At 44.2% G+C, this 15,792-nt stretch overlaps 1 protein-coding gene and 1 long non-coding RNA gene across 2 annotated transcripts; one reads left to right on the top strand and one right to left on the bottom strand.

Moving 5' to 3' along the window:
- Window positions 1-432: 432 nt before the first annotated feature.
- On the bottom strand, window positions 433-15,607 carry col1a2 (collagen, type I, alpha 2). The gene is made up of 50 exons (XM_077548036.1): window positions 15,424-15,607; window positions 14,016-14,020; window positions 13,028-13,063; window positions 12,617-12,700; window positions 12,287-12,334; window positions 12,155-12,199; window positions 12,012-12,065; window positions 11,878-11,931; window positions 11,739-11,792; window positions 11,598-11,651; window positions 11,291-11,344; window positions 11,171-11,215; window positions 10,976-11,074; window positions 10,846-10,899; window positions 10,660-10,758; window positions 10,508-10,552; window positions 10,296-10,394; window positions 10,151-10,204; window positions 9,947-10,054; window positions 9,812-9,865; window positions 9,636-9,734; window positions 9,448-9,501; window positions 9,272-9,370; window positions 9,113-9,166; window positions 8,674-8,727; window positions 8,516-8,569; window positions 8,202-8,255; window positions 8,061-8,105; window positions 7,876-7,974; window positions 7,654-7,761; window positions 7,513-7,566; window positions 7,356-7,409; window positions 7,034-7,087; window positions 6,890-6,943; window positions 6,689-6,796; window positions 6,521-6,574; window positions 5,499-5,552; window positions 5,260-5,421; window positions 5,078-5,185; window positions 4,893-5,000; window positions 4,640-4,693; window positions 4,438-4,545; window positions 4,307-4,360; window positions 4,102-4,209; window positions 3,937-3,990; window positions 3,741-3,848; window positions 3,422-3,665; window positions 3,155-3,339; window positions 2,820-3,062; window positions 433-1,462 (listed from the first exon to the last, which is right to left on the bottom strand). The coding sequence occupies exons 1-50, from the start codon at window positions 15,491-15,493 to the stop codon at window positions 1,316-1,318; spliced, it is 4,050 nt and encodes a 1,349-aa protein (XP_077404162.1). The 5' UTR covers window positions 15,494-15,607; the 3' UTR covers window positions 433-1,315.
- On the top strand, window positions 6,250-6,753 carry LOC144036980 (uncharacterized). Its single transcript, XR_013288769.1, has 3 exons — window positions 6,250-6,390; window positions 6,515-6,585; window positions 6,691-6,753. It is a non-coding gene; the product is annotated as an uncharacterized LOC144036980 (long non-coding RNA).
- Window positions 15,608-15,792: the final 185 nt, after the last annotated feature.

The following is a 15,792-nucleotide window of genomic DNA, read 5'->3' on the forward strand; positions in this document are numbered from 1 at the left end:
TCCCATAGGGGGTGTATTATTTCATTTTTAGCTGTGCGCATTTCTCTGAAGCAGTTATTATTATAGATCATTAAAGTTAATCACGTTCACGTATCACTGCAATTATACGGTGATCCAAATCATATCAATTTATTTGGATGCCAAAGCTGTAATATGCAATGAAAAAGCAACATGAAAGGATGCATATGTACAAGAAAAGACGTTAGTAATCACACATTGGAATGAAAAGGGTAAACATGTTTTGACTGTACATTCAAATGTATACTGTAGGTGCTGATGAGAAGCAACAACGGCGTAAAGAAAACATGATATGACTGTGTTTCCGTGATAGATGTTGAGATCAATGATGACAAAGTCATCAACCAAACACTACTGGCAAAACATAAGTGACACTGAATTTTGTGTCAACATGAAAGCACTTAAGTCAATGAGTAGTGTGTTTTGGAACATTGGACATGCTTTATTTCAGAACTTTTCACAATTTATTTAAACATCTCACATATACAAAATAGGTACAATAGACTTTGCGATGTCATTCTTGAGAAAGATATGCCGCCTAAAATCCATTCAGAATCGGATGAGGATGGGATGTCAGTATGAACTCGGGCTGTGTGAATTGAAAGGTAAAAAGCCTGAACAAAAAAAACAAAACAAACTAAAAATTTCAAGACAAACAAAAAACATGAAACAAATACTAGACATCAGGTTTAGGGGTGTTCCACCTGCTTAAAGTGGGAGCGTATCAGAGGACTAATGCAAGACTCCTTAAAGATCAATACAAAATAATACAGATAAAAGTGGTTTTGTCCACAGCTGCATTTTAGCACCATTGATTTCCGCTTCAAGTTACCGAGCACCTTCTGATACGAGACAACGCTTGAAGCATTAGAAGCCCAAACATCTCTGTTGTGGACCCGGGTTTTGCCTATTGAAGTACATGCATGAGGTAGTTCAAACCTTATTTTCATGGAAATTGTGGTTTTAAACCTCCTCTTTGGAAGATATACAAAGACCACAAAGTGATGCTTACTTTCAGCGTTTTTATTACACTTCTTTTATTTTTTACAAAAGGATGACATGATGTCCCACGACAAGGTGTTTTCCCGCGTTCCTTTGAGTTGCTGTATTAATTTGCATTGCACAATCGCTCCGTTCAGTCCGTTCAGTCCTCTCCGATAGTTGCCCATCTTAAGCAAGTGGTTGCGCAGTGAGAGATCAGCATTTAAAAAAAAAAAAACAACACAGAAAGAAGGGCAGAGATTTTGTTTTTTTCGTTCTTTCTCTCTTTTGGGGTGTTAATTTATCATGAGTCTATTTATTTGAAACAGACTGGGCCAATGTCCAAACCAAACTCCTGATCAGCTCCACCAATGTCCATAGGTGCAATGTCGAGGATGGGCAGGCGAGATGGTTTATTTGTTCTGTACTCAATCACTGTCTTGCTCCACTCACCAGTGTGTCTCTGCGGAGGAGGGGGGCACAGGGAAAAGAGAACACATTTTAGAATGGTGCTAACCAAGTCACATGGCTCAGGCAATTATTTGATTCATTAACAAAAACGAACAATTGCACCCCTACTAAGCTAAACACAGCATTCATTTTTCATTCATGGAAAACGAATTAAACAGCAACATCTACCCGTTTTTATCCATCTCATTGGGCGGCCATTTTGTCACTTGCTGTAAACTGAAAATGACATCACAGCTCAACAGGACGTCATATGACCAAACTCAGCAAACAGGTGAGCCGTGATTGGTCAACTCGTAAGCTGAGCCTTGAGCAACTGTGATATCATTTTTTGTTGACATTAAAGTTGCAAAATGGCCGCCCCCTGAGCTGGATAAAAATGGGTGGATGTTGCTGCTTTATTCATATTCCATGAACGCAATAGTAATCAGAAGTGGGGAAGTTATAACATATTATTGTAAGAAAAAAAATTGGGCTGACTTCTGAAATAAAATAAAAACAAGAGTACTAAAAAGAAAGTAAACTGAAACTACATTTTACATTGATAAAACTATAATTAACAGCAATTTTTTTTTAATTTTGTTTGAATTTTTGTCAATTAATACCATACATGCGCTTTTGGGGTTCATTTTTAAATGTATTTATTTCGGTATTACTGTAGAGCTGTACAGAAGAAAAAACTAAAATACTAAAACTAATAAAAATGAACAAACCCTCATTTTTCATCTTGTACTCAACAAATGTGCCAAATATATATATATATAAAAATCTAGAACTAAAAAAATCTAACAAATCCGCTGTAAAAATTGACATACTGACATTATTTCTCATCTTGCCCTCAGCAAATACGCCATATATATATATATACATAAAAAACTAAAACCAATGCTAAAACTAATAAAAACGAACAAACCCACTAAAAATTTTACATAATTACCTTTTTTCATCTTGCACTCAACAAATATGCCATATATATATATTAATAATAACTAACAAACCCGCTCTAAAATTTACGTAGTGACATTATTTTTTTATCGTGCCCTCAACAAATAAACCATATATAACAAAAAATAATGCTAAAACTAATCAGAACTAACAAACACGCTCTAAAAATTTGCATAGTGACTTTTTTCCCCCCATCTAGCTAGCCCTCGACAAATACGCCATTATATAAATAATAATAAAATAATAATAAAAACTGCTCTAAAAACTAAAACTAAGTGAATGAAAAAAACTGAACAAAAGTTACAAATAACCTAAATTTACATTACATACATAAATAAAAACGACATTGCATTGCATTGACTCTACTCGTCGCAATGGCTAATAATGGAAAGGAAAGCTGTACTCACAGTGCAACCGTCCTCCACCACCGAGAAGGTGAAACGGCTGTTGCCCTCAGCCCTCAGCTCCACATCGTTGGAGCCGCCGAGCACCACAGCCTTGTCCAGGCTGCCGCTCTCAGCATCCATGTAGGCAACGCTGTTCCTGCAGTGGTAGGTGATGTTCTGGCTAGCCTGGTTGGACAGCAGGCGCATGAAGGCCAGCTGGGTGGCCATGCTTTGAGAGCTGATGGTCTCGTCGTTGTAGGTGAACTGCAAGAGACGCCGCGTCGTTGTCGTTAGTTGCGATTGCGAAGTTCTCAAGGCGTCAAATGTTGCGTTTTGGGCTCTCCGTAGCAGCTCACCTCGGTTCCGCCGTTGATGGTCTCTCCGAACCAGACGTGCTTCTTGTTCTCTGTGCTTCTGAACCAGTTCTTCTTGGCGATGCTCTCGGGCTGGGCGTGGATGCAAGTCTCGCGGGTGGCGAAGTCGCAGAAGACCCTGATGGCGTCGTTGATGCAACCCTGGTTGGGGTCGATCCAGTAGAATCCTACGGGGGGCAGGAAGGGTCGCGATTGGTTTGGTTTGCGTGATTTAACGTCAACTGTGATTTCTCCCAGATTTCCACTCACCGCTGGTCCACTCGGGGTGGCCGAGCTTGATGTCACGGCAAGTGCGGGCGGGGTTCTTCCTGGATCCCTCAGGGGTGAGCAGGTTCTCGATCTGAGTGTTGAGGGACTTGATGGTGGCGTCAACCTCGTAATCCTTAGCTCTCATGGCGGGCTGGTCAGCTCTGTACTCATCGTATCCAGACACATCGTAGCTACCGCCAGCAGCGCCGGGAGGTCCGGGCAGACCGGGAGGTCCGGCGGGACCCTATGAGAGATGAAACCCATCTTTGATATACATCTGTACGACAAGTTTGAAATAGTCACTTGGAAGAGTACTTACGACAGGGCCGATGTGTCCGGGGGCACCGCGAGCACCAGAAGTGCCAATGGTACCGTGGGCACCAGCTCTACCATCCTTACCAGGAGGTCCGTGGGGTCCGGCGGGACCCTGAAGTAGAGAGAAACACGTTGGTCACATTTCCAACCAACTTACAACTGACCTGGACGTAAAAGGAAATAATTAACATTTCACTCACTCTGGGTCCAGAGGGTCCATTAGCACCAGCAGATCCGGTGTCACCAGGGGCACCCTGGATAGAGAGATGCCATTAAATGACATGCCAATATATTAGTCCTATCATCAATAATTGATCCTCTCACTACTTGGACACTTGTGTATCATGGCGGTGTGCTTCACTCACAGAAGGTCCTTGCACTCCCTGCAGACCAGGATGTCCACGAAGACCCTTCATTCCGAAATCTCCTTTGTCTCCGGCAACTCCCTTCTCGCCACGGACTCCAGCGGGTCCCTAGAAGACATACAAGGACATACGTGGCATTGTCATGTTGACTTCTGCGGTACATGTGATCACGATATGTCACGTCTAAGATGGTAGTTCTACTTACAGCGGCACCTCTAGCTCCAGCAACTCCAGCAGGTCCAGAAGGTCCGGTGAAGCCCTGTGGTGTTACCGTAGGGTCAATAAATGTTTGTCACAAATCAATGATGGAAAGAGTCGGTTGCTATGGAAACGTACAGAGTCTCCACGGTTTCCGGATCTTCCGACGGCTCCGCTGGGGCCAGCGGGTCCGGGAGCACCAGCGAGTCCCAAAGCACCAGCGGGACCGGGGTCACCACGGTCACCCTGAGCACAGCGAGAACAGGAAGGTGAGGATCAGAACAGAAAGTAAAATATATATTTGGATTTAGTTTTTTTAGGCACAGGACTAGTAGGATACCTTGACTCCAGCAGCACCAGGACGACCAGGAGGACCATCGTTACCGGGGTTACCCTGTGGATGTTGAAATGTAAAGTTTAAAACCCAACATTGTACTTTCTCATCCCTTCATCAATATTAGTAGAGGTGGCAAATCCAGGTCCAGAAAATAAAAACCCTGCCACAGTTTTGGCTTTAGCCACAGGTGCGTCATTCTGGACCTGGTTTCGCCATCTCTGAGCATAAGATGGTATAGTGTACTGCATTATCGTACCTCACGTCCAGCCTCTCCCTGAGGTCCGGTCATACCAGGCATACCAATGTTACCAGCGGGGCCACGGGCACCAGCGGCACCAGCAGGTCCGACTCTACCAGGCTCTCCCTAGGATGAGGCAAAATCCACAATAAATACCTGATGCATGAAATAATATCTGTGAGGTCGTAAACGTCAATACTCACGACAGCGCCGGGACCACCAGGAGTACCACGATCGCCTCTAGCTCCAGGAAGACCGACAAATCCTTGAAGACCAAGAGGTCCAGAAGTTCCGGAAGCACCAGGAGGACCCTAAACCCAAGCAGAGCATCATGAAATGAACGAATGATGACTATGATTTTGGTTGTATGCGCATTCAAACTTACAGCAGGTCCAGACTCTCCAGAAGGTCCCTTCTCTCCAGCGGGGCCAGGGGGTCCAACCATACCCGGCTCTCCAGCAGCGCCAGCGGGGCCAACGTCTCCACGGGCACCACGGGGACCATCTTTACCAGCGGGACCAGCAAGGCCGGAGGGTCCGACAATACCCTGGTAGGAGGGGAAAATATGACATTTGTGCTTTTTGGGGGCTCTCAATGACCCAAACTAATGTGAAATGTGCTTACAGCGGGTCCAGCGGGGCCAACTCTGCCAGCAGCTCCAGGGAAACCAGTCAGACCCTATCATGAAAAAAATAGGAAGTAAAGAATCCCAAATGGCAAATAAATAATGACATTTTAACAACTCAGTTGCTAGGTTTAATTGATTGGCAATAAAAGCGTTGTATTATTTTAACAAAAATGATCGAGTTTGGAAAATCAACAAATGTGACTTTTGTATTTTAAAATTTTGTATTTTAAAATATTTTTAAAAAATAATAATTATTAGGTCATTGATTCCAAGCTTGGGTGCCATGAGAATTTGCCAAAATGATTCATTACAAATATATTTTTGCTCATTATACAATATGCATGCCAGCGATGATACTGAAAGGCAGAACAATTAAATGATTTCCACTAGAGGGCGCACTATACAATTAACCTGTAAACATCCACCTGTTGCCATTCATACAACAAAATGGCTTCCAGTGAGTTCAATTTGTGAGTGAACTCAGATGAGATCATTGTTAAATCAGTAATCATACTTTTGGGACTTTTTTTTTTTGTGTTCTGTGAGATTTTTCTAACATCCAATGGATGCCTTAGCTCAGGGGTGGCCAACCCTGGTCCTCGAGAGCCACAATCCAGCCTGTTTTCCATGTTTCCCTCCTGCAGCGCAGCTGAATCTAATGATCAGCTAATCAGCCAGCTTTGCAGAAGCCTAATAACGACCCTGATCATGAACCAGGTGTGTTAGGGGAGAGAAACATGGAAAACAGGCTGGATTGTGGCTCTCGAGGACCAGGGTCGGCCACCCCTGCCCTAGCTCAATAAATGTTACGTCACTGTGATATTCTCAATATTCCTCGAAACGAAATTAAAGACTAGAGCATTGCAATACTGCCCACATTTTTTAAAGGTAGGCTTTCCAGTAAGAGTAACAACATTATTTAGATTTTTTTTTTTTTTTTTGGTGTGCATTAACTGCAAAATCTCACTATAACAAATGTGCTGAAGAATAATTAAGAGTATTTTTTTTAAAGACTCACCTGAGGTCCATTGTCTCCACGAGGGCCAGTAGGTCCAGCAGGTCCGGAAGGACCCTGAAAAGAAGGTCAGATTGAATTTCACATTACTGTCAACCAATGATTACATAACATAACAGTCATTTTTAACGCATGTGAACGTTAATGCCGTGACCTGAAATGACAACTCACAGGAGGTCCAGATTGTCCAGATTGTCCAGCTGGTCCAGCGGGGCCAACATCTCCCTTTCCTCCGGCAGGTCCACGCTCTCCTCTTGCTCCGACCTGTCCATTAGCGCCCTGTAGGGTGAAGCGAGAACAGCGCTTGGCTATTGTGTCTGATAATTATGGAGTGCTAATCCATTTTGTAGGTGAGAGAGGGTGTCATCTTACAGGAGCTCCAGCGAATCCAGAGGCTCCGGCGGGTCCAACCTCTCCACGCTCACCCTATGGTGAATATAAAGATACCCGCACTCAGCAAAAAGAATGCATATATGATTGAATTTGTTTTCTACATTTGGGATCAATAACACTTACGGTGGCACCACGGACTCCGGGAGGTCCAGCGGGTCCGAAAGAGCCGCTCTCACCCTATAAAAGACCATTTGTAAGTAAGTATGAAGAGCACACTGTATCATATACATGTATGTTAAATCATATTGACGATAAATATTTTGTTTGGTCTGTTCTGATGCTACTTTTTGGCTTCTTATTGATGCCATGTCGTACTGAATGTATGATTGACAATTATCCTTATTTTTAGTTGTTTATTTGAAAATTCCCATCAAGCGATGTTGAATATTAAAGACGCAGCTACATCTAAGGCGTCTAATTCCGGAAGCTTGTGTCATATGCTTGCCTTGTCGCCATTGGCTCCTGTGGGTCCTGGGGGTCCAGCAGATCCGGGGACACCCTACAAGTCAACAAGAGAAGGCGTTTAAGAGCATGTCGCTGCTTTGGAAATCATCAGCATTGATTTGAGTGCGAAGTGACTGAAGGTTAAGAAGTGCACTTACACGGGCACCGTCTCTTCCGGCATTGCCGTCGGGTCCTTTGTGTCCAACCTCTCCCTGTGATCAAAACCGTGAGAGTTTGTGTCAGACCTACGACTCAAAATCTAAATGCACTGGATCTTGTCACGACTTTCACGCGCTGACCTTCTCTCCCTTGACTCCAGCGGGACCAGCGACTCCACGCTCTCCGGGCATGCCGCCAGCTCCCTGGTGTCCAGGAGCACCAACAAGTCCACCAATGCCAGGCTCTCCCTGGAAGTGGATTGAAAAAAGCTGGGGTTCATTTTTGGCTGCAAATGACATGGACTGTTTCTTTTTTTTTTGCTCACGCTTGGCCTAACCGGGTCTGCACAGCAAACATCTTACCTTAGCACCGTCGGTACCAGGAGCTCCAGCAGCACCACGGACTCCCATAGGTCCCTGAGAACCGGTGGATCCAGCAGGACCGGTGTTACCACGCTCTCCCTGTAGGAGGACACAAGAGGCTATCAGTGGAAAGTCCACAAAACTTCACAAATAGTTGAATATAATGTGGACGACAAATCCTTTACCTTGGCACCAGCAACTCCAGCGACTCCCTGGTCTCCTGGGATACCCTGTTAGGGACACAACAGGCGTCATATAAGCATTTTATGCATTCAATGTGCATAGCATAATGTTAATTTTGATGTGTGTTTGTGATAAGTACTTACTCTATCTCCAGGCTTGCCAGCCTCTCCAGCTGAACCAGCGGGGCCAGGCAGACCCTGAAAATGTATAAAAACACTTGAGTATGACAATTGGATTGGTTGTAATTAATAAATGACTGAATACATGTTAGCATACTTATAACATTTTTTGACTCAATTGCTCTAAAAATTAAAACTTTGCCAGTGGCGTATAGTGACAAGCAGAACAATGAAGTGTGCCTCACTAAAAGTAAAAAATTAACCTTTTATTCACTTTTTGAAGTGAACTGATTTTTTTTTATTTTTGAATTATCAGTAGCAAAAAAAGGGATTCAAACCTGGAAACCAGGAGCTCCAGCAGGTCCCTGCTCTCCCTTCTCACCAGAACCACCCTATAATAGGAAAGAGCAAAACAAGGTTACAGTAATATGCTATTATAAAAAAATAAAATAAAATAAAAAGTTTTGAAATTGTTAAATAGCACACGGATACTTACAGAAACTCCCAAGGGGCCAGTGGCGCCATTGTTACCATCAGGGCCAGGAGGTCCCTACACACAGACATTTATATGATTATCACAGCAGACTACTGAGTACATGCTCAATCATATTGCATATTATAATTATTATCATTAGGGATGTTCGATATCACTATTTTTCAGACTGATACCAGCACGTGTACTCAACTCTTGATCGATACCGCTCGTACTTTCCCCCCAACAAACAATGACAGATCATTTTAAAGAAAGACCTATATACCCCAATATAGCAATTTTATATTCTTCTAATTTCTAGTTCCTATTCATAAAATGGCCACAAGGGGGCAGTTGATGCTGGTATCAGTCACCGTTGTGAGTAGCCATACCCTGGAACAAGGCCAGGTATCAGCCCGTGCCTAATTATTATCATTAAGTTGTTGTTAGCCATTTGACTTACTCTCAGTCCAGTAGCTCCAGTAGCTCCCTTCTCTCCGGGTTTGCCAAGCTCACCCTAGAAGACATTCAAGTCAAAAAGTTAAGATGGCGTCGTGCGCATTTAAGCTAACTATGCTTGTTTATTCCCTCATTAGTTTTTAGTCATCGTGACTCTACTTACAGCGGGTCCTTTGGGTCCAGGGAAGCCGATGTTTCCAGGCTGGCCTCTAGGTCCAGCTGGGCCGGGAGCACCGGTGCGGCCATCTTGTCCAGCAGGACCCTACAGTAACGATTCGCATGGTCAGAGCATGAAAGCTTTTTTTTTTCTCGCTACCTTATATTTGGAAGGTTACTCACAGAAGGTCCCTCCTTTCCTTGGGGTCCAGAGCTTCCGGGGCTTCCGGGGTGACCCTGTTGAAAACATGTTCTGGTTAAATGTGTTATTTTACATTTGCGTTTCATCAGGGTCTTTTCTCTACAGCTAGTTTTGGAGAGTTGCAAGGCCTAAATTATATCAATGGCGGAATTAGACAAACAATACCCACTCTGAGACCAGCAGATCCAGGCTCACCAGCACGGCCAGCATCTCCGGGGCCTCCACGAGCTCCAGCAGAGCCGGTGGCTCCACGAGCACCAGGCATACCCTACCATGACACGCCATAAGATGAAAAACCAGGAGCAAAAAAACGAGTCTCACAGTCTTGTGTGAAGCTTTACTTACAATAGGGCCGACTCTTCCCTCAGTTCCGGGCATTCCACGGCTTCCGGGAGCGCCCTAGAGGAGACACACAAGGCCTGTCAGGTGATGCGCAAAACAAGATGGCGTCCGTTACGACCATCAGCACCAATCACTCACTCTAGATCCACGGCTACCAACGGGGCCGGAAGCACCGATCTCGCCAGTAGATCCACGTTTGCCCTCCTCACCCTGAGGTCCGGGGGCACCCTGAGGTCCAGCGCTACCCTGCGGAAAGCGACAAAATGGAGGACGAGGCGATTAACCAGACGTCAACGTGACAAGAAAACGATCAAGCGCGAGTAGGACGTCTTTCAAACTTACAGGCTCACCCTTGCCACCAACGTCTCCCTTCACACCCTGAACACCGGGATCTCCCTAAAACAGGTGCAACAAAAACAAAACGCCATTTATATGCTTGAACTTGCACAACTTTTTGCTTTAGTGTTAATTGTGAATGTTGACTTACAGCAAGTCCTCTGGGACCAGAGGCACCCTGGGGTCCCTGAGGTCCGGGTCCTCCTCTGGGTCCGGGGAATCCAGGAGCTCCAGCAACACCGGCAGCACCCTAAAAGGGCAAACAAAAGTGGCACGTGAGTTCCACCGGGCAACTTTTTGGCTATTATTTCATGTATACAGTACATGTATGATTAAGGTAATGCAAATTGTTTAATCACTTACAGAAGCTCCCTTGGCTCCGTTCAGGCCATTAGCACCAGGGTTACCCTAAGAAAGAACAGAAATCCAATACGTAAACAACAGAAAGAATAGAAAAAAAAAATCACACTGATATCAATCTATTAAAAAAAGGTAAGCAACAGTAGTGTACTTACAAGGGGACCAACGGGCCCAACGGCACCATTGGAACCGGGCTCTCCTCTAGCTCCCTGAGGTCCAGAGGCACCAGTAGAACCAACAGGTCCAAGCTCTCCCTATTAATGGCGGAAATCATCCAATCAATACACAGGGCCTATGTGATATGTGCTTTGGAAAAGTGAATCAAACAAAATGAGGCCTACCTTGGGTCCGGGGCCACCGGGGAAACCTGGGGCACCGGCAGAGCCAACGGGTCCCTGAGGAGAGCAGCCACAGTCAGAATACACAGCCAAATATAATGTATTAGGTCCACCATTTTGGGATGGTTCTTACAGCAGCACCAGCGGGTCCAGTGTTGCCATCAGCACCACGAGCACCAACGGGGCCAGCAGGGCCGGCACGACCTCTCTCACCAGCCAGACCGCGAGGTCCCTGGAATGGGGGGAAAGCGCAGACGTGTGTTCACTCACGGGATAACGATCTGCTAATTGAGTAAAAGTGGGAAGTGGAGTGGCATGCGAGACTTACAACAAGTCCTGGTCTTCCAGCAGCTCCGTGTGCGCCAGCCTCACCCTAACATTGAGGAGGAGAAGGTGAGCTTCATCATCTGTAATAAGCAAGAAAGGAGACGGTTGACCCCTTTCTTACCTTGATTCCAGCGGCACCAGGCTCTCCCTTGCGTCCATCCAAACCATTGTAACCCTGAAAAAAAAGAAAAGGTCATTATATGATATGGCATGATGAATAAAATGGTGGCATGAAAATGATGAGTAATACAGCAAGGGTAACGACTGAATAGTTATTTCAAGGCTTAGATTAGCTTCCATCTTTTGTCAAGTAAGAATATAGCTTAAAAAAAAATTGCAGAGCAAAAATCCACTTTTGTGAAATTTTCAGTCTCATGTGAAGGACGCCATTTTGGTCCAGATTGCCTCATGCCAAGCCTGCTACTTACTCTGTGTCCCTTCATTCCGGGAAGTCCAGGGGTTCCGGGGAATCCACGAGCGCCCTGTAGTTCAAAACAAACACAATGTGAGAGAGACAAATTGGTAGGGTTCCATTACATGAAAGTGTCGTGCTCAGGCCCGGTGCTTACCTGAGAGCCGGGGGTACCTCTGTCTCCGGGCTTGCCAGGTCTGCCATTGTTACCCTGAGAGTGGAAAAGAAGCTCAATTTAATCCCAAAAGAACGGAAAAACAATGTCACCATTTGTTTTGACTCCATTGTTTACTTACGTCCTCTCCAGCTTTGCCAGGAGGTCCAGGGGGGCCACGGGCACCAACGGGACCCTTTGACATAAAACAAGAGTGTTATGACAACGATTCTCCTCCCATTTTGAATTTTGGGAGTATATTAAAAATGATCTTACAGTCTGTCCAGGCTCGCCAGGCTCGCCAGGGTGTCCGGTGTGTCCCTGAGGTCCCTGTTAAGACAAATCACAAGTTCAGCTTTCATTCATGATAACGCCAGTGTAACACCAGATTGTGATTTGAGTCCAAATATAAAACTTACAGGGGCTCCAGCGGATCCGGGAGGACCTCTGTTGCCCATCACGCCCTAAAGAGAAAAACAATCAGGTGTGAATCGTGTAATGTGTTGGAGGAAATGTGGCTTTGGTGCATTAGTATGTGACAAGGTCCTCACAGCGGGTGAAACTGGATCTGGGGGCTTGGAATACTGAGCAGCAAAGTTCTGCAAAAGACAAAAATAGAGTTTGTTATTTACACACAAAAAAAAAAAATACATGTGAAGTCAGTGCACTCGAAAAAATAATAATAAAGAGATTTACAGTAGGTTGCAAATTAAAGGCATGCCAAGTTAAGAGGAAGTGATGTCATCAGAGTTGACCTTTGACCAATATGGATCACGTTGTATACACATTGCCAAACAGTCTCACTTTTTCATGCTTTGTAGTTTTTGTTTCCGTTTTTACAAATAATAATAATAATAATAATAATAAAAGTGTGAACGTACTCCTCCGAGTCCAGGGGGTCCAGGGGGGCCAGCGGGGCCGGGAAGTCCGGGTTTTCCATCTCTTCCATCAGGTCCCTGGGGACCCTATACAACAGAGACACGTGGCCATGAGGTAAGCTCTCAAGCTACAATTTTGATTTTATTATTGCGTTTCCATAGCAAAATATTTCATAGCTGTACTGCTGAGTGTATCATATTGCTAAAAACACAATTGCTATGAGACGAATTAAGCAAAAACATTAGCATGGCTACTATGTTGACATGGTGCCCATGCAAAATAGGGTGTGGCCTAATAAGGTTAGAAGGTCAAACCATGTCAACAAAAATGTCTACGTCTAACATCTGTCATAAAAAAAAAAACACAACAACTAACATGAATCAACATTAAAAACAATCCAGATTTGAGCTTACCCTGTCACCTCGAGGTCCTTTGTCTCCTCGGGGTCCCTACGGCAGGAAAATAAGCGAGTCAGCTTCAAACACACAACAGATGTCTCTCGGCTGAGCTGCTTCAAAGCAGCCCCTTCCCTCTCTAACCCGAAACAGATTTGCATAAAGCACTAGATGCAGAGCAGGTACATCAAACGTGCACGTAAACAAACTTGACCTTACATACGCGGGAACAAGCGAGTTAGGGCACATTTTCAGTGACGTTTGAGTGCCTCTATGCTAAAAACTAAAATGCTCTGATGTGCCGTGCTGCAAGGTGGTAAACCACACATAAGGGAAACATTACGTGCTCACCTTCGCACCCTTAGATGGAAAATGTAAGTTGATGAACATGTTTATAAAGTGTCATCTTTTTTTGCGTATTATACACCATAAGTCTCAAAGCACAGCAATGCTGCAGGCGTATCTGAGCAACAGCAGACGATGATAACGAGGCAGTCAAATATAAATAGTGCCGCCGAAGATGTAAACAAAGTGTATTTTGGGCAATCCCAATGGTGAGTTTGCATGTTCATCACCAGGAATGGGATGTAGAATTGAATTAAAAACAGTCATATTTGTTTTGATTATTGAGACTTATCAGTCCGAGATCTGAAATGTAATCATTGGCTGAAGTGATGAGGAGGCAAAGGGAAGGCCGCTGCCCCTCGCTGCAGCCCTTAGAAAGGGTCCTTTGTGCCATGCAGCCCCCTGAGGGTGCCTGGCGGTTTAAGCTTTTCCTTGACAAGGTCTTCAGCCAGTCGGACTCGCACCTATCCCACGACAGGACCTTTGTCGAGGGGGCACAAATTTATCAATCCTAAACTGTGGTTGAGATTGCTCAAATCGCACAGGAGGCATCATTTTCTGGGATATGTAAAAAATTTTGGGGACTTCAACACAAGACAAGGTAACAGTAATCTGCACACTGTTTTCACATTTTCATGTTTGCATGCATGTGTGTACTAACCGAGACTGCAGCGTTGCACAGATGAGAGGTGAAGAGGAGGCAGAGGGAGAAGAGGCGGTTGTGGGGGGGAGAAAAAGGGAAGACACCGTTAGAACACAAGCAACACAAGAGCAAGACAAACTGTCATTGCTAGCTTCAAATAATATCGTTACATTTCTGTTACAATTGTAACGATGAACAAATGTAGCTATTTCCTGGAGGAGGTTTTCGGTGGCTCGACATGTGCTAGACATTGGTCACAGCCCACTTTAAATGCCTTTCAACAGCAATGTCAATCAAAGCATTCCTGGCTGCTGTGAAGTCAGGCCTGGGCAGGTATAGACCGTGCCTCAAAGACAAGTATAGCCAATCGTAGCAAACGACATCAAAATGACAACAGTTGTAAAATGCACAATATAACTTAACGTACTTTATACTTTGCTTTGTAAGTCAAATGTATATTGCAAGATGACTGAACTGATTCTTCAAAGTTATAAAAAATGTTAATTTTGATTATCTGATGACTGTTTTTGTTATATCTCGCAGTGCTACAATGTGCATTAGCACAAACGGGACACCGGAGGCATCTCTGAATGTGGACCAGCTAGTCCAGCTTGGCTTTTGGCTGTGCAGGACCTCCCCATGAACTCTGAAGTGAAGTGTCTAATTTAGACCACAAGGTGGCGCAGAAGGACACACCAAGTGACGAGAGGAGTTGATCTCAACCTTTTAAGGTATTTATTTAAAATGTCGAACGTTTCCATTTAAAAGCGTAAATAACATATATTATTATTTAAATACAGTTGTAACTAAATAATACACGATTCAATTAATTGTGGTTTTAACTGGATTATAGTCAAATGTAGGATAAATATAATACTGTACATATATAATGTGACACATTAAAAAAATTAACATGTAAAAGGTAGTAATTTCTATTTTGCATTAACTGGCGTCAAGTTAGTCTCAATTAAATTGGGCCCAAGGTGTAGTTCACACCAATGGCCACCAGGGAGCAGGCTTGCATTTTTCCTACAATCAATCTCCATCCCTGGATGTCTGGATGGAACATTAAGTACAACGCCCCAAATCTTTTCTTCCCTTAACTTTAGGATCAAAAAACATTTTCAATAATTCTAACCGATCTAAAACTACTTTCGACATCCCGTTCAAAAGTCAAAACTTTTTCCTTTTCTCAGGAGTGCAACTACTATGATAATTATTGTATCCTTGGAAAAAAACCCGAAGATTCCTCCACATGAACTCATTCCGTAGATTTTTTTTTTTCGTTTTAAAGCAGCAGTGATTTGAGCTGTCTGTCTTGACGTTGAAGTAAGTTCCAAACCAAAAGCCAAAAAAAAAAAAAAAGATCCTCAAGCAGCGTGGGTGAAAATATCCAGACAAAAGAGCAGATATGGTAAAAACTTACATTGACATGTTGCTAGGTATAAGGTTACTGCAAGCAGCAACAGAATCCGGGTATCCACAAAGCTGAGCATGTCTAAATAGACATGCAGACTCCTTGTGCTGCTGTGCCCCTCTTTTTAAACCACCTTCAAGCAGGCATACAGTTGAGGTGACGCGAGTAACTCCAAACTGAGCAGAAGCCTGCAGCCGTGATGCTAGAATAATAATCTTCTATCAGGCCTATTTATACGGCAGGAGGGTCCCGGGTCTGCGTGTCAAAAGTCAGCCCACCGGCCAATGAGAGACGAGAAACCCAATCTGACTCCCATCCCTCTCTCCCTCGCGTAGTCATGTGGTCCTGCATCTCCCAGCCTCCTCTCGAGCCGCCACC

The sequence above is a fragment of the Vanacampus margaritifer genome, chromosome 17, assembly GCF_051991255.1.
Source record: "Vanacampus margaritifer isolate UIUO_Vmar chromosome 17, RoL_Vmar_1.0, whole genome shotgun sequence".
NCBI classification, from domain to species: Eukaryota; Metazoa; Chordata; class Actinopteri; order Syngnathiformes; family Syngnathidae; genus Vanacampus; species Vanacampus margaritifer.